At 47.7% G+C, this 22,500-nt stretch overlaps 1 protein-coding gene and 1 non-coding gene across 2 annotated transcripts in view; one reads left to right on the forward strand and one right to left on the reverse strand.

Annotated features, from left to right (window-relative positions):
* The window catches only part of clasp1a (cytoplasmic linker associated protein 1a), a 132,303-nt gene that overhangs the window by 34,372 nt on the left and 75,431 nt on the right, over nt 1-22,500 (forward strand). Inside the window, exons 3-8 of the mRNA XM_062534961.1 lie at nt 5,385-5,463; nt 6,830-6,933; nt 7,163-7,254; nt 8,515-8,590; nt 10,339-10,436; nt 21,373-21,443. Of these exons, the coding sequence (XP_062390945.1) occupies nt 5,385-5,463; nt 6,830-6,933; nt 7,163-7,254; nt 8,515-8,590; nt 10,339-10,436; nt 21,373-21,443 (520 nt within the window). The remainder of the gene's footprint in view (nt 1-5,384; nt 5,464-6,829; nt 6,934-7,162; nt 7,255-8,514; nt 8,591-10,338; nt 10,437-21,372; nt 21,444-22,500) is intronic.
* LOC134079383 (U4atac minor spliceosomal RNA) lies at nt 4,835-4,963 on the reverse strand. Its single transcript, XR_009939016.1, has one exon. It is a non-coding gene; the product is annotated as a U4atac minor spliceosomal RNA (small nuclear RNA).

Consider the following 22,500-nt stretch of genomic DNA (forward strand, 5'->3'; position numbering starts at 1 on the left):
CAGTGGACAGGCTCGGCCCTTGCTGTTATCTGATCCCAGCTCTACTGTACTCCGCCGAGTGTTCTCTGAACAGACCAGGCGCTCGTCTGCTCTTTCCTACCACTCACAGGTTCCACATGGACATAGAACCACTCACAGATTTCACATGCACATAGAACCACTCACAGATTTCACATGCACATAGAACCACTCACGGTTCCACATGGACATAGAACCACTCACGGGTTCCACATGGACATAGAACCACTCACGGGTTCCACATGGACATAGAACCACTCACGGGTTCCACATGGACATAGAACCACTCACGGGTTCCACATGGACATAGAACCACTCACAGGTTCCACATGGACATAGAACCACTCACAGGTTCCACATGGACATAGAACCACTCACAGGTTCTACCTATACATAGAACCACTCACAGATTCCACATGGACATTGACATGTTTCTCTGCACAGAATCAAACATAACACAAGACAGTGATGTTCCTTAAAGTGCCCTAACAAAGCAGTGTCTTTGCTTGTAGGAACTATTTTTGTTGTTGTTGTCAGCTGTAAACTTTCATAATTCTTTTACTTTCAACTTTTAGCCAGAACCTTCTACAACTGCCCTTTGCTTTGTGCTAAAAGTAGAATGTTTTATTGGTCTAATTACTCTGCAGGGGCCAGTTTAATATGGCTGTTTTTGGGATTGGGATATACAGTGTCTGACGTAATACATCACAACCTCTTACCTGAAAATAAAAGATCCTTATCAGGTTGCGAACAAATCTCAAGCGATTAAGCTACATGCTATAGATCAGTGCAGAGCCTAAGCATGCTATAGATTTCCTATAGGGTGACGGCGCGGTGCGAGGCCTGTTTAAATAGATAGGCAGCGCTGCAGCTGTGGGCGTGAGTGGGCCCTGCTGGGAGATCAATACGGAGCCTGTGGGGGAGATACGGACTAGTGCTGAACACCATCCGCGCCTCTCTCTGCTGTAATACTGTATGAGGGGCAATGACACAGCAGAGAGAGAGAGAGAGAGAGAGGGAGAGAGAGAGGGAGGGGGGAGAGAGAAGGAGGTGGATAGAGAGAGAGAGGTGGGGAGAGAGAGAGATGCTGGTGAGAGGGAGGATCTGTTGCTGCTCCCGCTTCAGATGCTGTTGGTATTGTACACACACACACACACACACACAGACATGCACTGCTGTTGTAACTTCTGCTGGTATTTTAGCCCGAAGGGGCTAATAACCCCAAACACGCCCTCCAGACTGAACTCAACACACACACACACACACACACACACACACACACACACATACACACCCCAGTTCGCTTACTCATCCTTCCCAGTTGTTCTCTGACTCATGGAAAAATCACTACTGCTACTGAGGGGTGTGTGAGTGTGGGGGGTGGGGGGTGGGGGTTACAGTGTAGACCGTACATGAGGGTGACTAGTTAAGGGAGTGTCGAGAGGGAGAATGCGAAGGAGTGTACAGAAAATGAGACGAGACTGAGCAAGTACAGTTGAGAGGTGCAGACAGAGAGAGAGAGAGAGTGTGTGTGTGTGTGTGTGTGGGGGGGGGGCAGGGATTAGAAAGGTTACAGTCTGTCTCACTGCAGACAGTGCATGGAGGTGGAAGAACAGGGCCTTCATGCACTATACTCCTCTACGGCCATCAGCTCATGCACTATACTCCTCTACGGCCATCAGCTCATGCACTATACTCCTCTACGGCCATCAGCTCATGCACTATACTCCTCTACGGCCATCAGCTCATGCACTATACTCCTTGAGGACAAAGTAACAGATGTTTAGGAGTGCATTGTCGTTTTAAAACAATTAAAAGAGTGAAAAGTCCCATGAGAGAGAGAGAGAGAGAGAGAGAGCGCTCTCTTATGCATGGAGGCAAGAGAGAGAGAGAGAGGGAGAGAGAGAGAGAGAGCGCTCTCTTATGCATGGAGGCGAGAGAGAGAGAGAGAGAGAGAGAGAAAGAGAGCGCTCTCTGATGCAGGTCAGGGACCAAGCTGTTCTGAAGAGTTTAGCGCTGGAGAGGGCTGGAGAGGGCTGGGCTGGGTAGTGGTGGGTATTCATGAAATGTTCTGCAGAAAGTGTGGATGTTTCTGTTGACGGAGTCATAGCCCAGATATAGCAGCTCTGCACATAGAGGGCCTGCAGTGTCCAGAGCCAAGTCTGCTCACGTCTGCAAGGGCAGACTCCCAAGAGAACTGTGTGTGTGTGTGTGTGTGTGTGTGTGTGTGTGTCTTTATCCTGCTGAGTCTCTCTCACTCTCTGTGGGTGTGGGTGTGTGCGGGTGTGGGTGTGTGCATGAGTGTGTCTTCCACTCTCTCTCTGTCTGTGCATGTATGTGTTTGCACGTGCACATTTGAACGTAAATGTGGTTTACAGACTTTAAAGGAAAGGACTAGTAATTCATGACTTTTTAGTTGTCTGTGAGTGTGGTTAGCCAAAAGTCTTTGAAGGGAGGGCTGTTTGTCATTGACTTAAGTAGACCTGTGTGTGTGTGTGTGTGTGTGTGTGTGTGTGTCGTCACTGGTGGAAAAATGTTATGACCGTGTAGGTCAGAGACTTGACTTCTTACTGCAGCCACAACAGAGCAAATTGGTGACTCATAGAGATGACATGGAGCAATGTTCAACTGGAGACTGAGTGTGTGTGTGTGTGTGTGTGTGTGTGCGCGTGTGTGTGTGTGCGTGTGTGTGCGTGTGTGTGGATAGTGTACAGGCTTATTAAATTGTGGACATCGAAGAAAATGCATTTCCATTCATTTGTTTGTTTTGCCTCGATGCCTCTTAGCAACTCTGAAACATTTGCAGCCGCTGACACTAATCTCGTTACTGTAACTCTGGTTCACCACTTCACTTCACAGTCACATATTATTACGCCCATACTGGCCTCTGCAAGTTGCTAGGCACGCACGCACGCACAAACGCACGCCTCCTGATTGTTTTGTGATTGTTTAATGGGGTCAGGTAGGCGGGGCCCCCGGGGTGTGATATGTCCACGCCCCCTCGCCCTGTGCTACCGTAGGTGAGGTCTGCTTCATCCATCACAGGGGGAGGGTGTGTGTGTGTGTGTGCGTCTGAAGTAGGATGGGCTAGGCTCTGAACAGTGAGGCAGTTACTCTCTCATTACTACAGGGTCTGGTGTCTTCATTTAGCTCCCAATTATTGTATCTTGGGCTGGGATGGATCGCTAGCTACAGTGTGTGTGTGTATGTGTGTGTGTATATGTGTGAGCTCTCGAGAATCAATGCATCTCAGGTGTGAGTCACCTCTCTTGACTGTCTGTGTGTACATGTGCATGTGTGTGTTGTGTGTTTAGATATTTGTTTCTTCAGTGTATTTGTGTGTGTGTTTGTGTGTGTTCATTCATGCACATACTGTAGCTGTGTCTTTGTCTGACAATAAGCAAAAACACATCTGTCTCTGTCCTGAGGCAAGGTGTGATCGTGTGCATGTGCAGCTGTTGTCCCTCTTTAGGTCTATCTGTGTGTGTGTGCGCACTGTAGCCCCCCCCCCCCCCCCCCCCACACACACACACACACACCCCTCGGGCAAGTACAGTATCAGATTTGCCCCTTGTATACACTTACTGGCCCGGAAAAGTCCCATAATTTGCACCAACAGCATTGTGTTTTCTCTGTACTCATGTTTTGGGCGTCTCACACACCACGCAGCTTCCCTCTGCTGCTCAGCTGACCCATCACGGTGACCGGCGGAGGACTGGCCGGCCAACCTGCCCCACATGCTCCTCTACTTGCCCCGGGCCAGGCCTGCCGTGTGTGTGTGTGTTTGTGTGTGTGTGTGTGTGTGTGTGTGTGTGTGCGTCTGTGTTTGTGTGGGGCCAGGCATTCTCTGCAGCAGTCTTTGCCCTCAGTCCCTGTGGCACTTTGCCAGGTCTGGCACTCCCTCTGTGTGTGTGTGTGTGTGTGTGTGTGTGTTTGCATTTGTAGACGTCAGTATGTTTTTTTGTGTGTGTGTTTGTATTTGTATGGCTGTGTGTGTGTTTATGTGGCTGGAATACAAATGTGGGGCAAGGAAGGTGCTGGTGTGCGCATGTTTGCACAGAGTGCAAGTGTGAATATACGCAGTAGATAAATAATAAGGATCGTGTGTGCGCGTGTGTGTGCGTGTGTGTGCGTCCATGCTTCAGAGGACGGATCTAACATGCATGTGTGAATGTGCAACAACTAGTCGCCATGTGTAGCTAGACAATGAGCAGACTCTGCTACCTTGTGTGTGTGTGTGTGTGTGTGTGTGTGTGTGTGTGTGTGTGTGTGTGTGTGTGTGTGTGTGCTCTCTCTTTTATTCCTCCCTCAGACATTTTTCCCCCTGTTCGCCTTTCTTCTCTCCTGACCCTGTTCAAGTACTGTGTCATCAGTATAATTACAGTAATTCCCTCTCTCTCTCCCCCCTCTCCCTCTCTCTCTCCCCCCTCTCTCTCTCCCTCTCTCTCTCCCTCTCTCGTTCTCTCTCGGTCTTTCTACCTCCCTCCCCCCTCCCCCCTTAGAACAAAGGATCAGGATTACCCAGCCAGACAAGTGTAATGATTCCCCTGTAATCACATCCACTCTGTCTGGCTCTGCCACATACATGTGCTGGTGTGTGGTGGGTCTACCGTGGAAAACGTTAGCGTTGGATTTGTTTTGTAAGATTTTGTTAAGACATCCTGATATATATATATATATACTGTATATATATATACGATCTGCACATCTCTCTCCGTTTGGATGGAGAGTGTGTTTGGAGTGTTTTCCCCATTAGGTGGCAGTGTTTTCACTTTGTTGTTCTCTTCAGAATATTTTGTTGTTGTACAATTAAAAGGGTTCCAAAAATTGCACCATAGCCCAGGCATTGCTGCCCGGGTGATGCGTATGTGTCGTTATGGCGTTGGCAGAGATGCTCTCACTATACGTTCATTGAGCATCACTCTCACCCCAAGACAAAGATGGTTGCCGTGGTGATGTTGTCTCAGCAGCATGCCCCAGTGGAGCTAGTGTTCTCCATGACGGTGGTTCCCTCCCTTTCTCTCCAGGGGATGTTCAGTGACGTTTATCTAAACCTGAACTCATGCTTGTCATCTGGGGTGTGTTAAATGGGGATTATGTGACCACCGTGTCCGTGAAAAAATAAGTTTTAGATGAAAACTGTCTCATTACCCATGATCCTTTGCAGCTCTCGATTACCCATAATCCTTTGCAGAGCTCTCGTTTGCATTTTATATCAAACCACAAAGCCCTGACTTGTGGGTCAGATGATGTAATGCTGGATTAAAGTTGTGCTCACTTACTCCATTTATGCATGTTTTTTTTTTGTTTAAAGTTTAATTGTGTTCAAATATATTTATTTCTGCTTTTTGTTCTGCTTCTTCCAGTTGGCTTTGTTGGGAATGGACATTCTCTCTGCCTTATTGAACAGACTGCAAGAACGCTTCAGAGGTCAAGTGTCAACAGGTGAGCTTCTTTGAAAAGCAACAAACAAATAAACAAACAAATAAACAACAATTAAGAATGATCAATCCATACACAAGGCTTTACTATACTGTTAGAGTGGTGTCCCTCATTTTGAATACACCCCCATTTTCTTTTTTTATTTAAACTAGTTTATTGCTCTTACTGCATTTCAGTTGTTCTGATTGGCTGATGTTTGCTGATATCTAATAAGGATTTTGTGAAGCACAGTGAACTGCCGTGGTACAAAATGCACCATACAAATATCCCTCCACTCGCTGGCCATACAGCAATGTATTTTGGGCCCTTATTGGGCATCTAAACAACAAAAGTTCTGAACGTCAATCAAGAAAATCAAGTTCCAGTTCCGATAGTGGAAACGCGCCTTATTTCAGGCAGAACTGCGTGTGCGCAAAGCCTCACGACATCAACCTCGCTCCAGCTGTGAGATCAAACCACATGATTGGCACAATGAATTCACATGTCAACTTTTTGGCAGTGGAAGGGGTAGAATATGTGTAGACGACTGCCATGTTTGTGTTACAAAACTAGCCCCATACATTTCTGTGGGAGACTCTTTGAGTTGCTGTGTCTTCTCATTAGAGAGTCTCTGGTAGAACTGACACACTTGGGGCGTGGCGTCATACCTGTTAACTCCCTGTTCACACCTAGAGAGCGTCACGCTAATCAGACCTGACAAGTGTCCAGCACTGCTGAGTCATTAGCATGACTGTACCCATCGGGGTTAATCCAGGGACAGCATTGTGCACTTACACACACACACACACACACACACACACACACAGGGTTAATCCAGGGACAGCATTGTGCTTTCAAAATGGTGGATTGCCAGGCCATATTTGTACCTGGTTGTTGTTTTTTTTTCTCTACTTTATTGCTATTGTTTATTCGCATGTAAGGCATAAACTTTGCTTACTTCACATGTTGCATTACATGTTTTTGTTATTACACATATAACGAAACAGAAAAGAGAAAGACAAAGAGAAAAAAAATTAAAAAAGGAAGATAAATGAGAACTCTTACTTAGTGAAATGCCACTGCCCACCCACGCTTGCGGTCAGCCATGGAGGGCGTCTCACAATGCAGACATGACAAGTGTCAACAGCTATGATTAAACTGCACCAGGACAAACACAGAGAGAGGGAGAAGACACATTTGTTTTGAAACTGATTTGCAAGGTTCACAGATTTTTAATGCTGTCTGGCAAACTTGGAACTTTGGCTTAGTGTCATGCCCAGACACACCCACATGCACTGTGGGTAATCCTGCCAGGGATCGAGGTGTTCTGATGTGGTTGTGTGTGTGCGTGCGTGTGTGTGTGTGTGTGTGTTTGGTGTCGGTTCTGCAGTTCTGCCCAGTCTGATGGACCGCCTGGGTGACGCCAAAGACCAGGTCCGGGACCAGGACCAGACCTTACTCCTTAAGATCATGGACCAGGGCGCCAACCCACAGGTGATACCCACACATACACACACACACACACACACACAGATACACATGCAGACAGACAGGCAGACACACACACACACACACACACACACACACACACACACACACACACACACACACACACACACACAGAGAGACAGATAGACATACACACACACACACACACACACACACACACACACACTGATTTGACTTTCTGTACTAATATGCTTGTGTGTGTGTGTGCTTTCAGTATGTGTGGGACCGGATGCTCGGGGGCTTCAAGCACAAGAACAACCGGACGCGAGAGGGAGTGTGTCTGTGCCTCATCGGCACCCTCAACGCGTGAGTGGCTCTCGGACCCATACGACCCGTCACAACCCCACCCGTAGCCAATCAGGGGCCTCCGACCCCTATGACCCTGCCTCAACCCCACCCGTAGCCAATCAGGGGCTTCCGATGGATACGGAGCACTTCACCTTAGCTCATCTTAGACCATTGCTGTGTCTCAAACTCACCTACTTGCACACTTCAAACACTTAGTTTAAGTATATAGTGCAGATATTGAGACAACACTAACCATTGAATAGTGGGCACAATGCAGGTAGCAGTCAGTGCACACTAACAGTGTGCTGATGGAAGTGCGGTTTGAGACACAGCCCAGGTGTAGGGACAGGTGTAGTTAGCATAGCATTTTGTTTTGTAATTATGCTTTTTATTCACATTTTCTGCAAAAACGGTAGAAACAGGAAATGCAACATGCAAATATGGAAAATGCTTATATATAATGAAAAATAAAAAGGCAGATCAGGCAATAGACAAATCAGTTAGCAAGGACATCATATCAATAAAGCAATAGTTTCAATCACGCAGAGTGTTTGTAATAGATCGGTAGAGTCCCTGTAGTTAGCATAGCATCGGCTATCGGAATTAAATAAATGACTGGGAGAGGTCACAGGTCAATCTCTCCAGGTCTGTAGTGCAACCATGGGTGCCTCTCATTTGGTCTTTTATACACCCTCCCTTCCTTCCTCGATCCTCATCCTCACTGATCTAGACAAAGAATGATGGGGCGGCAACAATGGGATAGTCTATCCAGTGTAAGTTATAGATCAGTGGGAACGAGCCTCGAGGATTGGGGAGAGTGTTGGGAGAGCCACCCCGTGTATCAGCAGCCTATTTAAGGCAGGGCATTACCCATCATGCATCTGCTCTGTAGGAAAGAGAGGATTGTGGGATTGAATTGAACATTGGTGGTGGTTTTTTGTTTGTCTCTTTTTTTCATTTCAGTTTTTTGGGGTGCACATGTGGTCTGCTGTAGAGAAAGTAGGACAGATTCAGTTTTAAAGTCAAAGTTTGTAAAAAACCCAGAAAACTAAAAAGTGTGTTGGCAAAGAGTTGTTGGTCCTGCTGCAAAAGAAAAACAGAGCTGAAGCAAATCTGCCCCTGGAGCCGCCTCTCAGACTTAATTGCCACCTCATGCTGCACAAAATTAGTTGTTGTCTCATCCTCCTCTCCTTCCTTCCCCTTCTCTCTTTCTCTTTCTTCCTTCCTTCCCCTCTCTCTCTCTCTCTAACCACCACTCTCTGTCTCTTCTCTCTGCAGATATGGCGCCCAGGCTCTCACCCTTAGCAAGATTGTCCCCCACATATGCAGCCTTTTGGGCGACCCCACCAGTCAGGTACGTGCCCCGTGGCTGACCCTTCACCCCTCTCTCTCTCTCTCTCTCTCTCTCTCTCTCTCTCTCTCTCTCTCTCTCTCTCTCTCTCTCTCTCTCTCTCTCTCTCTCTCTCTCTCTCTCTCTCTCTCTCTCTCTCTCTCTCTTTTGTCTGCTTTTCACCGCATCAGCGTTTTCTGAATGAGTGCCTCTCTCTCTCTCTCTCTCTCTCTCCTCTCCTCCCTCTCTCTCTCCCTCTCTCTCTCCCTCTCTGTCTCTCTCTCTGTCCCTCTCTCTCTTTATCTGTCTGTCTCTCTCTCTCATCCTCTCTCCCTCTCTCTCTCTCTCTCTCTCTCTCTCTCTCCCTCTCTCACTCCCTCCCTCCCTCCTCTCTCTCTCTCTCTCTCTCTCTCTCTCTCTCTCTCTCTCTCTCTCTCTCTCTCCATATCTGTGCCAAGCCGCCGTGAGGCCACAAGAGCTTTGGCTGGTCTGAAGGCGACGGCCACCACAGGCCATTGTCTCTTCCCAAATAGCATCTTGAAGGCAGGCTGAAACCACATTGTTGCCTCCTGGCCCTGATTGGTTGGCTGGATAACAATGGAGCTGAGTGTCAGGGCTGCTGCTGGAGCTGCTGATGCTAAAGGGAACAGCTCCCCCTGCTGGACAGAGGGAGTAGTGCTAGGCCAGCCCGTACCACCATCTGTCTGACGAGTGTAAACAAAAGAGTCAGGGCCCTTTGCAGATGGTGTAGCCTATGAGATATATAATCACACTTCTCCTCCTGTTTTTTTCTCTCCTCTTTTATTTTTTCCTGTCTTTTATTTTTCGACTCCTTTGAGGAGCTGTGCCTAGTGACTGCGTGAAAGCATGATCTTGCTTCACTCTCCCTAGACTGGGATATTTATCTCTTTTGAAGTTAAGTATAGATGTGTTGTGTGTGTTCTAAGTCACACAGGAAAAGCAGTGCTAATTAATAAAACACACACCGACTTCACTGAAGCTCGAGGCGTCCTCATAAAGAGTTGTCATAGAGACGCCGCGAACGCCGTCCTGCTGCGCTCCATAGCGCTGTCGCCAGAGGAAGAGCACTTCCTGCCTGAAACTGAAACAGGAAGCCATTTTCTCTGACCCTGTCTGCCCTGCCTCTCTGCTGTCTCCCTCCTGTTTGCATCGGAGAAACTAGGTCACCATCATATAGAATGATCCATGCATTATCACGTATAGGGACCGGCGTCACGTACGGATGTGAATTAAGCCTAATCCTAAACAAAACACTTTTTTTTTTCAATGGAGATCTATTTTCTATTAGAAGTGTTTTATTTGTCGTGGTAAAGACTCAATCCACGTCTGCGAAATCGAGCCCTAACATCCCTGTGAAGTGGGTTTAGTGTAATGCCCATAGCTACATCTCAACTGAATTAGGCAGAACGGAGAACGCCACTCCTGAGGCTCATCAGAATGGCCCTCCATAGCTGCTCCTGCTCCCCAAGCACACAGACCTCCCCTTTAAAGGCTCCTGTTCCCCAAGCACACAGACCTCCCCTTTAAAGGCTTCTGTTCCCCAAGCACACAGACCTCCCCTTTAAAGGCTTCTGTTCTGAGAGGAGACTGTAGGACCCTGCCTGGGTAATTAACACTGTAACTGGGACCAGATAGGGAATCAGTAATGGCTGTAGATCGGAGTAGAGATGCTTGAAGGGAATGTAGAATGCACAGCCCGGTATTGTGCCAGCTGACCGTGTGTGTGTGTGTGTGTGTGTGTGTCTCCTCAGGTGCGGGACGCAGCGATGGGCTGTCTGGTGGAGATCTACAGGCACGTGGGGGAGAGGGTGAGGACGGACCTCACCAAGAAAGGGCTTCCCCAGTCCAGGTACTAACCTCTACCGTAGCACATACACAAGTGTGTGTCTATGTGTTTATCTGTGTGTGTGTGTGTGTGTGTGTGTCTGTGTGTCTGTCTGTCTGTCTGTCTGTCTGTCTGTCTGTCTGTCTGTCTGATCCGTACGAGACGGTGCGATCCGTATGAGACGCTGTGATCCGTGCAAGACTGTGTGATCCGTACGAGACGGTGTGATCCGTATGAGACGGTGTGATCCGTATGAGACGGTGTGATCCGTATGAGACGGTGTGATCCGTGCAAGACGGTGTGATCCGTACGAGACACTGTGATCCGTACGAGACGTTGTGATCCGTACGAAACGGTACGGTCTGTGCAGTCTGTAATGAAGTACCAGTCAGAAGTGCTACTTTACCAACACATCATCCGCCATCCATCTCCCTCAGCACATCTCTGCCCCATACAGCTGCACTCATCCTCTTTTTATCTCTACCTCTTTCTCTCTCTCACTTTTCTCTCCCTCTCTCCATCTCTCTCTCTCTCTTTCTTTCTTCTTCCTCCCTCTGTTTCCAAGGCCTAATTGATTGCTCACTCACAGTATGCCGCTGTGTTTGGTCTCTGTGCGTTCCCTGCGCCCTGTGTGTGTGTGTGTGTGTGTGTGTGTGTGTGTGTGTGTGTGTGTGTGTGTGTGTGTGTGTGTGTGTGTGTGTGTGTGTGTGTGTGTGTGTGTGTGTGTGTGTGTGTGTGTGTGTGTGTGTGTGTGTGTGTGTGTGTGTGTGTGTGTGTGTGTGTGTGTGTGTGTGTATGTGTGTAGCATCTCATTTCTGGTGGAGCAACAGAGAAGATGAACGAGAGCTGGAGGTGTAGCCGCGTAGGGTGCTGCTGATGGACTCGCGCCTCGTTTGCACACACACACGCGCACACACACACGCATACACGCACACGCACACACACGCACACACACACGCACACACACACATTCTCATTCTCATTCTCATTCTCGTTTGCAAGCTCACAGTGCGTCACCGATCCCACGCAAACACTCACAGTGAGTGAGAGAGGGTGTGTGTGTGTGTGTGTGTGTATGCTGAGAGAGCTCAGTAGCTCTGATAGATTACACAGATGGGCCCTTTGATTTGAACACCACCTGCTAAATCACCTGTCAGGGCGTTCTGAACTGATGAGTGAACTAACTTGCATGTGCTCACTCTCACACGCCTACACACACACGCGCGCGCGCGCGCACACACACACACACACACACACACACACACACACACACACACACACATTCTCACATACCACAAACAAACACACACACATACACATTCTCACATACCACACACACACACACACACACACACACACACACACAGAAAGAGAAAGGCATTGGATGGGCGTGGTAGCAGAAGTTGTAAATGTCATCATGTTATTGGACACACTGTGTGCTTTACTGTCTGGTAGTGTTGTCATTGTCGTTGTCAACACACCCCAGCACACACTTGCACACACACACACACCCGCACACACTTGCACCCACAGACACACACACACACACACACACACACACACGCACACACACACACACACACACGAGTAAAGGGCATTTTTGGGGTGGGGTTGTGGAGTAAATGCCATTGGGTCAGAGACACAATGTTTGCTCAAAAGGTTAAATCTCAGTATAGAAGGAAATTAAATCCATTGCTGTTAAACACACACACACACACACACACACACACACACACACACACACACACACACACACACACACACACACATATGCAGACAGACTACTGCAGCACCAGCATACTGTGTCCCAGTTTACTTTCAGTGTGTAGATTGCAGTAGCATAAAAAACTAATATTAGACTTGATAATGACTTTGCCTAATATATCATCATAGTGCCTGCGGGCCTCATCAGAAGTGTAGCGAGCACCACTCTGTGCTTATCATCAGAGAGGGTTAAAGCGGAGCGAGAGGCGCAAACGTTCGAACATTTCCGCTTTCTGTTTCGCAAAGGGGAGGGGGGCGAAATCTTTAAGCAGACAGGAACTGTTCGAATTTTGCTTCCATAGAGATGCATTATGTTGCTCTATCTTGTCAGTAATGAAGGATCTTCGTTATCATCATGCGGGGGGAGAAGACTCTCCTAACGCCTACAGTACACACACCCAGCCCCTATAACTGTGTACAGTGGGCCCATGTCCCTGATTGGGAATTATTTATTTTACTTTAATGGTGGAGTCCGCTGGTCACAGGTAAGGTTGTTGATATTTTGGAGCTCAAAAACATATCAGTTTCCCGATATCAGTTCTATGTTCCGTGTTGACTAGCTGGAGTAGCATAATGTCTCACTCCCATCCACTGTCCCATCTCTGGAACCAGGACTGTGGGAGACTATAATATCTTGGGTGCACTGCACACACACAGAATGAAAAAAACTCAATAAAATGAATCTGATGGAAAGTGTATTAGATTATCTATCTATCTATCTATCTATCTTTTCTGAGTTCTGCTCACAGGAAGTCCAGCCCCAGAGTTGTCTAAGTCCCCTGGGAAAGCAGAGCAGCCCTGTCTCCCACACACAGCCCTGGCTGGGATGGGATGGGTGGAGGAGCAGAGCTTGGCCCTGGCCGTGATGTCAGATTTATATAATGCTGTCTATATCAAATATCTGGACACTTTGATCCCGGCGTAACAGGATTAAATCATCTGAGAGGTTTCACCTCACGGAAGAGCAGCTGTGTCAGGAAGAGGGGTGGTGTGTGTGTGTGTGTGTGTGTGGGGGGGGGCATGTCCAGTTGGCATGGAAATCATACAACGTGACCTTAGGTTCTGCTGGACACAAAGGCAGCACAGGGGTTGGGCTTTGCTGCTTTACTGTAAGGCTAGCTCACTCACGCTCACACACACACACACACACACACAATACACACAGACAGACACACACACACACACACACATAAATACACACAGACAGACATACTGTACTGCAGGTTTGCACAGAGCGGAATATCAGTCTTTTGTTTTTTTGTTTGTTTTTCAGACTGTAGTGGGACACAGCGAGATATTAGCATTTGCTTGCAAAATAATGAGCAGGATGAAAGCAGACATGAGCACGCACGCACACACACACACACACACACACACACACACACACACACACACACACACACACACACACACACACACATACGCGCGCGCACACACACACACACACACACACACACACACACACACACACACACACACACACACATACAGACAGACATGACCGCACCCATGCATACATAAACAAAAACAGGCTCCATCCTACAGCAGCAAATATGGACTGACATGATGTGATGTTGAGGTTTTGAGGTTTTGCTGACCAAATGGCAAATCATATACACAAAATGCCACCCGACTGAGATGACCACACACACACACACACACACACACACACACACACATGCACACATGCACAGAAGGCTGGGCTGTTTACATTCCCTTCAAGCATCTCTACTTTGATCTATAACACACACACACAGACACACACACACACACACACACACACACACACACACACACACACACACACACACGCGCACACAAACAAACACACACACACACATCTCCTAAAATGTTATTTGTAATCAGTCAGATTCCTGTCTTGGTTCTATTCTTCCTCTGTCCTCTGACTCCCTAAACTCCTTAAAATACCTTTAAAACCAAAAGGCTAAAACTCCGCCTCGTCTCGCCTGGTCTGGCCTGGCCTGGTCTCTGCATCAGCTCCTGTGCAGTAATGAGCTCTGTGGAGGTTTAGTTGCTGCTCTGCTCGGGGCGCTAAGCTAATTTGGGGTCCTCTCGGTGAGAGCGCCCGGGTAATTAGATTAGGGCTGATGGATAGATAGAGATAGATAGATAGATAGCGCGATAGAGAGATAGATAGAAAGATAGAGCTCCAGCTCGTCTGCGCTCAGCGCGGCTCTCCCACCTGTACGCTCGGGCCCTCGGCCCTGCTGATCCTGTTACCGCCACAGATTTCTGCACAATTAAAATGGCGATTAAGCAGCTCAAGTTAAAATGCTAAGCTGTCGCTGCCATATGCTCCCTCTGGGCCTTGAGTGTGTGCGTGTGTGTGTGTGCGCGCGTATGTGCCTGTGTGCGCCTGTGTGTCTTTGTGTTTGATAATAAGAGAGTGTGTGTGTGTGTGTGTGTCATCTGTGTCTGCGTGTACTGCTTGAACTTGCTGCTTGGGAGAGTGGGTGACATGTGTTTTGTGGAAGGCGGTGTCCAAACAAAGCCAGCGCGCACATCAAGGACTCGTTGTCGTCGGAGCGAGACTAGTGTGGGTTGAGCCACTAAAACGACTGTCAAGACGACTGCACTGATCATGTTCAAAGCCTCCTCGCTCTGTAGAGAGAGAGAGAGAGAGAAGAGAAGAGGAGAGAGGCCGTTTCAGGAAACCACAAAGAGAAAACACAGAGAAATAGAGATACGGACAGTGCTATGACTGATCAAGCGGAATCCAGGACGCTATTTTGATATGCATGGACCGCTATCCAGGAAACATAATCCTCTGAAAAATTAATTCACATCTTCCTTCTCTGAACTCACGTATTGCCTCCTATACGGTTCATTGTAATGCCACCAGCCAACCCTCCTGGGGAGGTCCGTGATACTGTGGTGGGATCTAGCTGTGTGCAGCTTCTAACACCAGTCACATTGATATCATAATTCCTGTGGTGTGGAACCCATTCTCATCACTGCGAGGACTGATTTTGATTTGACAACTCACAACTGAATGATTGTTCAGAATTTGATTAATTCATCACTCTATTATGAAATTATTTGTATATCTTATAACAGTCACAGTTTGTGTGTTTTGTGTGTGTGTGTTAGTGTGTACATGTGTGTGTGTGTGTGTGTGTGTGTGTGTGTGTGTACATATGTGTGGGAAGGCTGTGGTGGGATAGCTGTGTGCAGCTTCAGCCACCAATCACATTGATATCATAATTCCTGTGGTCTGGAACCCGTTCTCGTCACTGCGAGGAGGACACTGTCCTGTCCACCTAGACAGGTGGTGTGATCTCTTGTGTGGACTCGGCAAAGTGAAGCTTGATGAATTTTTTATCCTCGGACTCGGTCTGAGTGAATGATTCTGAATAAGTAATTCTGGATTGTGTAATGATTTATTCACGACGAGCGCTCTCGGTTTGAAGGCGGCTCTGAGATGGGAAATCAGTGTGACATTTCCCTGATCATTCTTCCCGCATGCTTAATCGCCGATCTGCGCTTGGTGAAGCGCTTGCATTGTGAAAATGGAGCGCGTTACAAATGCGGAGTGTGGAGCGAGAACAAAAGCATAGAAATGGGGTGAACAATCGAGTGAACAATCGAAATCACTGCACACAGATCACTAGTATTTTTACCTCTGCTAAGGAGCTTATGTTTTCATCGGAGTTGGTCTGTTTGTCTGTTTATTAGCAAGATAACTCAAAAAGTTATGGATGGATTTCGATGAAATGGAAAGGTCAAGAAAGGTCTGAAATGACCCAAGGAAGAAGTGGTTACATTTTGGGAGTGATCCGGATCACCATCTGGATCCAGGAGGCGGTTATGTTTTCTCTTGGAGGTCTGCGCTCTCTGAGTGCTTTTCTAGTGTGTGTGTGTGTATATGTATATATATATATATATATATACATATACTGTATATATCATTTGGAGCAAACAACGCGTTTCTCTAGGCGCTTCTTCAGGTTTGCTCTGCCTAGGAATGGGGAGATTTGGGGAGGTGGAGATGAGACCATTTAGGAGGAGCTGAGAGTGATCAAAGATGGATTGCTGAGCTGAGGTTTTGGGGGTTTCACGTTTTGGGGCATTCCACATATTGACTCAGAATGGCTGATGAATCCATATGCTGCTGGAAGTGAATGGCACTTTGAATCCCCCCGTGTAATTGGCTCGTTCACTGTGAATCCCCCCGTGTAATTGGCTGTTTCACTCCCTCACTCTCCACCTCAAGCTGGTGTGTGGTGGGCGTTCTGGCACAGAATGGCTGCCGGGCATCACCCAGGTGGTGGTTAGTGAGGCGAGGATCCCCCTTGATACTGTGTCCGTGTAGTGTCTCTATGATACGGTGCCCGTGTAGAAGTGAAGGCTCACCAGTGCAGCTCCATGATACGGTGCCCGTGTAGTGTCCCTATAGTGTTGCACGATATACCGATACTAGAAAGGTATCACGATGCCTTAACGCAAAAAACGATACGATTTCCGACGTTTTTAGTATCGATACTTTATTAAAAATAACTTTCCGTGTCTGTGCAAGAAGCTGCTCCAACTATCAGTGATGCTTCTTGAACGCAGAGGCTAGTGGGCGTGGCTAACTTTCCCCTCTCACACGCAGCCACAGTGTGTGCACGCAGCAGGCTGTGAGTGAGAGGGAGAGAGATGGCTACAGGTTCAGAAGCGCCTGCCGACCGTCCTCGGCTTGCTAATCAAATAGACGGGCTAACTGAAGTCTGGAGCTATTTCGCATGTGTCGACAGTGAAGGCAAGCCCACAGACACAAGAGATGTAAACAAAAGCATGCAGGCAACGTCCAACTTCGCACAGCACCTTGCGGACAGACATCCCGACCTTTACAACAAATTCAAAGACCGAGAGGTCAGCGAATGTGATTGAAAACACCATGATCAGCCCCAATCGTATCCACAAACTAGCCTAAGTGAAACGAGTGTGGTGTATCCTGTAGGCTAGTTGGAAAACTATTTTTTCAACATTGAATTTTGACGAGGCATAACGACCGTAAGCATAGAAACCTCCTTGACGGAGGTAATGTTTTCATTGGCGTTTGCTGTTTGTCTGTCTGTTTGCAAGATGACTCAATGTTCACGCTGATAATTGTAACTTTAGCATAACTTGCAAACGATCTATTTAACATTCAATCAGTTCTGGTAATATTTATCATGGCATGTAGTCTGCCTTTTTTATTATTTCTTAGATATGAGCTAGGCTACAAACTCTCTAGAGCCCATAGCCAGAATGTATAGAGTCCAAACATTAATTTCAGCAGGCTAGACCTCATGTAGGCGTCATCAGATGGCCCACTGAGTAGTAGGCTATCTTGCTTATAATTTTAACACTTTTAATTGTAACACTTTAAACACTATAATTTGTAACAAACAATAAATAAAACTATGGACTAAAAAATAATGAACGTGCGGTGACTTTATGATGAGCCCAGAATTTACCTGCACACTAGTGTATTAAATTAAACTCACATTTCTCTACACCTGGTGGAGGTTTGCGTCCTACTGAGCATATTGTCTGGATATAACAATTATAAATTATGGTCTCTGAAAGAGACAATAAAACTCATGAAATATTAAAGTAGGCTAACTTGTCCACTCCCTTTACAGGAAATGTTAAAGAAAAGTGTCCGGCAAATATGTTAACAAACAAGAGACTATGCTCATACTATACTGGGAAATAATAATTATTATTTTTATTGGTGTAATTTGCACAAAAAAAAACCCGGACAGGAACAAGCTGGTTAAAGTGAAACCGAACCAGACCATTATTGATCTTTTTTTCAGATATTTTAGAATTTCACCGTGGTATCGGTTCAGTATCGACTATCGAGGTATTCATGGCAGGTATCGAATCGAAGTCATAATTTTGGTATCGTGACAACACTATGTCCCTATGATACTGTGCCCGTGTAGCAGCTCTATGATAAGGTGCCCGTGTAGCGTCTCCATGATACGGTGCCCGTGTAGCAGCTCTATGATACGGTGCCCGTGTAGCAGCTCTATGATAAGGTGCTCGTGTAGCGTCTCCATGATACGGTGCCCGTGTAGCAGCTCTATGATAAGGTGCTCGTGTAGCGTCTCCATGATACGGTGCCCGTGTAGCAGCTCTATGATACGGTGCCCGTGTAGCAGCTCTATGATGAGGTGCTCGTGTAGCGGTTCGATGATACGGTGCCCGTGTAGCGGTTCCATGATAAGGTGCCCGTGTAGCAGCTCTATGATACGGTGCCCGTGTAGCAGCTCTATGATGAGGTGCTCGTGTAGCGGTTCGATGATACGGTGCCCGTGTAGCGGTTCCATGATAAGGTGCCTTGGGGAACCGCATGACGTGGGCACAGCTGTCTCGCACAAGATACTACACTGCGTCTCAGATCAGCCGCTCAACCCACATGGCACACTCACGAGACACACCGGGGGGAAATCACTCTCTCTCTCTCCTCTCTCTCTCTTTCTTCTCTCTCTCTCTCTCCATCTCTCCTCACTCTCTTCCTTCTCTCTCTTCCTTCTCTCTCTCGCTCACTCTCCTCCTCCTCCTCCTCTTTCTCTGCTGCCCCTGCTATCTTGTCATTCTCCTCCCCCAGTTTTGTCTTTCTACCATCTTTTCCCTTCTTCCTCCTCTCCTTCCTATATGCTCTCCCTCTCCCTCCCTCCCCTCTCCTCCCACATCCGTCTCTCTCGCCCCTATCTTGTATTCTTTCCCTCCGTGCCTCTCTCTCTCCCTCTCTCCCTCCCTCTCTCCCTCCCTCTCTCTCTCTCTCTCCCTCTATCCCTCTCTCTATCCCCCTCTCTCCCTCTCTCTCTCTCTCTCTCTCTCTCTCTCTCTCTCTCTCTCTCTCCCTCCCTCTCCCTCTCTCTCTCCCTCCCTCTCTCCCTCCCTCTCTCCCCCCCTCTCTCTGTGTCTGTATCATTATTGGGGAATTCATGTATGGCAACGTGAGCCTCATCACTGGTGTTTCCCAGAAAGCTCATCGATTGGTTGGCTGTGTGTGTGTGTGTGTGTGTGTGTGTGTGTGTGTGTGTGTGTGTGTATCCGTGTCTGTGTCATGTTGGCGTGATCGAGAAGCTGAGGGGTTTATTGGTGTCTGGCTTTATTGCTTGTAACTGAGATTGCTATATAGAGGCTGTGGAGCCTGATGGGTAGGGATGGTGTGTGTGTGTGTGTGTGTGTGTGTGTGTTTGTCTGTTTGTGTGTGTCTATGTGTGTGGCGGTGATTTGCCATGTCATTGATGATCTGCTTTCATGGATTTGATTTGATAGATAGGTCACACTTGAATGATTGTGTCAGACGCTGATTCACTCATCGCTCTATTATGTAATTATTTGTGTATCTCACAATAGGTGTGTGTGTGCGTGTGTGTCTCTGTGTCTCTGTCGGTGTGTATTTTGTGTGTGTGTGTGTGTGTGTGTTAGTTTATGTGTGTGTGTGTGGTTCATGTGTGTGTGTGTGTGTGTGTGTGTGTGTGTGTGTGTACATACGTGTGTGTGTGTGTGTGTGTGTGTGTGTGTGTGTGTGCATGTGTGTGTGTACATATGTGGTCTGTGGTGTGTGTCCTGTGCGCTCTCTGTGGTGTGTGTGTGGTGTGTGTCCTGTGCGCTCTCTGTGCTGTGTGTGTGTGTCCTGTGCTCTCTCTGTGGTGTGTGTGTGTGTGTGTGTGTGTCCTGTGCTCTCTCTGTGGTGTGTGTCCTGTGCCCTCTCTGTGGTGTGTGTGTCCTGTGCTCTCTCTGTGGTGTGTGTGTGTCCTGTGCTCTCTCTGCGGTGTGTGTGTGTGTGTGTGTCCTGTGCTCTCTCTGTGGTGTGTGTGTCCTGTGCTCTCTCTGTGGTGTGTGTGTGTCCTGTGCTCTCTCTGCGGTGTGTGTGTGTGTGTCCTGTGCTCTCTCTGTGGTGGGTGTCCTGTGCTCTCTCTGCGGTGTGTGTGTGTGTGTGTGTCCTGTGCTCTCTCTGTGGTGGGTGTGTGGTGTGTGTCCTGTGCTCTCTCTGTGGTGTGTGTGTGTCCTGTGCTCTCTCTGTGGTGTGTGTCCTGTGCTCTCTCTGCGGTGTGTTTGTGTGTGTGTCCTGTGCTCTCTCTGTGGTGGGTGTGTGGTGTGTGTCCTGTGCTCTCTCTGTGGTGTGTGTGTGGTGTGTGTCCTGTGCTCTCTCTGTGGTGTGTGTCCTGTGCTCTCTCTGTGTGGTGTGTTTGTGTGTCCTGTGCTCTCTCTGTGGTGTGTGTCCTGTGCTCTCTGTGTGGTGTGTGTGTGTGTCCTGTGCTCTCTCTGTGGTGTGTGTCCTGTGCTCTCTCTGTGGTGTGTGTGTGTCCTGTGCTCTCTCTCTGTGGTGTGTGTGTGTCCTGTGCTCTCTCTGTGGTGTGTGTCCTGTGCTCTCTCTGTGGTGTGTGTGTGGTGTGTGTCCTGTGCTCTCTCTGTGGTGTGTGTCCTGTGCTCTCTCTGTGGTGTGTGTGTGTGTGTGGTGTGTGTCCTGTGCTCTCTCTGCGGTGTGTGTGTGTCCTGTGCTCTCTCTGTAGTGTTTGTCCTGTGCTCTCTCCTGGTGGGTGCAGTGCAGGAAGTGTCTGGGACTCCACAGCCGTCTGCAGCAGGAAATTGATACTTATAAATCTCCTCCTGGAGGGACGGAGGACGCTAGAAAGAGGAGGATTAAGAGGGAGAAGGAGAAGAGAAAGAGGAGGATTAAGAGGGAGAAGAAGAGGAAAAGAGGAGGATTAAGAGGAGGCAGGAGAAGGGAAAGAAGAAAGTCAAACTTGTTCCTGTCCCTGCTACTCTTAGTCTCATTTATCACCCTTTCCCAAGCAAATCTTTCTATCTTTCTTTCTTTCTGTCTTTCTCTCTCTCTCTCTCTCTCTCTCTCTCTCTCTCTCTCTCTCTCTCTCTCTCTCTCTCTCTCTCTCTCTCTCTCTCTCTCTCTCTTCCTGACTGTAGAGGTCAGCTGAAGGCTGTACAGTATGAGGCGCACACAGAGAGCAGATGTAGCAGGAGTCGCTCTAGAGCCCCATGTGTTGCCCTCTCTTGCTCTGCCCTCTCTTGCTCTGCCTTATGTAGCTCTGCTGAGCAGGAACCAGGACGTGCTCTCATTCATCATCCTACACAGGGCACTGACCAATCTCCTTTTTTCTTTCTACCTCCCTCCCTCTCTCCCTCTCTCTCTCTCTCTCCGTCTCTCCCTCTCCTTTTTTGTCTCCAGGTTGAATGTAATCTTCAGCAGGTTTGATGAAGTGCAGCGATCGGGGAACATGATTCCGACGTCCAGCTCAGGTGAGTGAGGTCACCTCCCGTGCTGCCGGAAATTACACACACAAACACACACACACGCGCGTGCGAGCGCGCACGCTGTGCGGTCATCGCGATGCGGAGTGGATGATGAGTGAGCCAGAACATCGGTTGAGTCATTAAACGGAAATTGGAAGAACTGACAGAGTGACCTGAGAGCCGTGCAGGGTGTTGTGCGCAGCCTTGTATTAGCCGGCCACTGAGTACGCTGGTTTGTTTGTTTGTTTGTTTGTTTGTTTGTTTGTTTGGTAGGTTGTTTGGTCGGTTGGTTTGTTGGGATGAATTAGTGAAGTGTCTTTCATGGGGTGTTTTCCAAGTAGTACATAGAAATGAAAGAAAAAATGGTTTTGTTAAAGGGATATTCCGCCATTTTTGGAAATACGCTCATTTTCCACCTCCCCTCGAGCAAAACAATCGATATTTACCTTGTTCCCGTTCATCCAGCCATTCTGTGAGTCTGGCGATACAACTTTTAGCTTCAGCCTAGCATAGATCATTGAATCGGATTAGACCATTAGCTTCTCGCCTGCTAGCTTCATGTTTAAAAGTGACTAAGATTTCTGGTAATTTTCCCATTTAAAACGTGTCTCCTCTCAAGTTAGAAAGTGCAATAAGACCAACTGAAAATGAAACCTGGCGTTTTTCTAGGCTGATTTGACATGGAACTACACTCTCATCTGGCGTAATAATCAAGGCAACTTGCAAACGTACCATAGGCGCAGTGATATCTTATGCAGCATCTGAAAATAGTCCCCATAGACAACAAGCAATAGTAGTGCCAGTAGCTGCAAGTTGCCTTGATTATTACGCCAGATGAGAGTGTAGTTCCATGTCAAATCAGCCTAGAAAAACGCCAGGTTTCATTTTCAGTTGGTCTTATTGCACTTTCTAACTTGAGAGGAGACACGTTTTAAATGGGAAAATTACCAGAAATCTTAGTCACTTTTAAACATGAAGCTAGCAGGCGAGAAGCTAATGGTCTAATCCGATTCAATGATCTATGCTAGGCTGAAGCTAAAAGTTGTATCGCCAGACTCACAGA

Source organism: Sardina pilchardus, chromosome 4 (assembly GCF_963854185.1).
Source record: "Sardina pilchardus chromosome 4, fSarPil1.1, whole genome shotgun sequence".
Classification (NCBI taxonomy): domain Eukaryota; kingdom Metazoa; phylum Chordata; class Actinopteri; order Clupeiformes; family Clupeidae; genus Sardina; species Sardina pilchardus.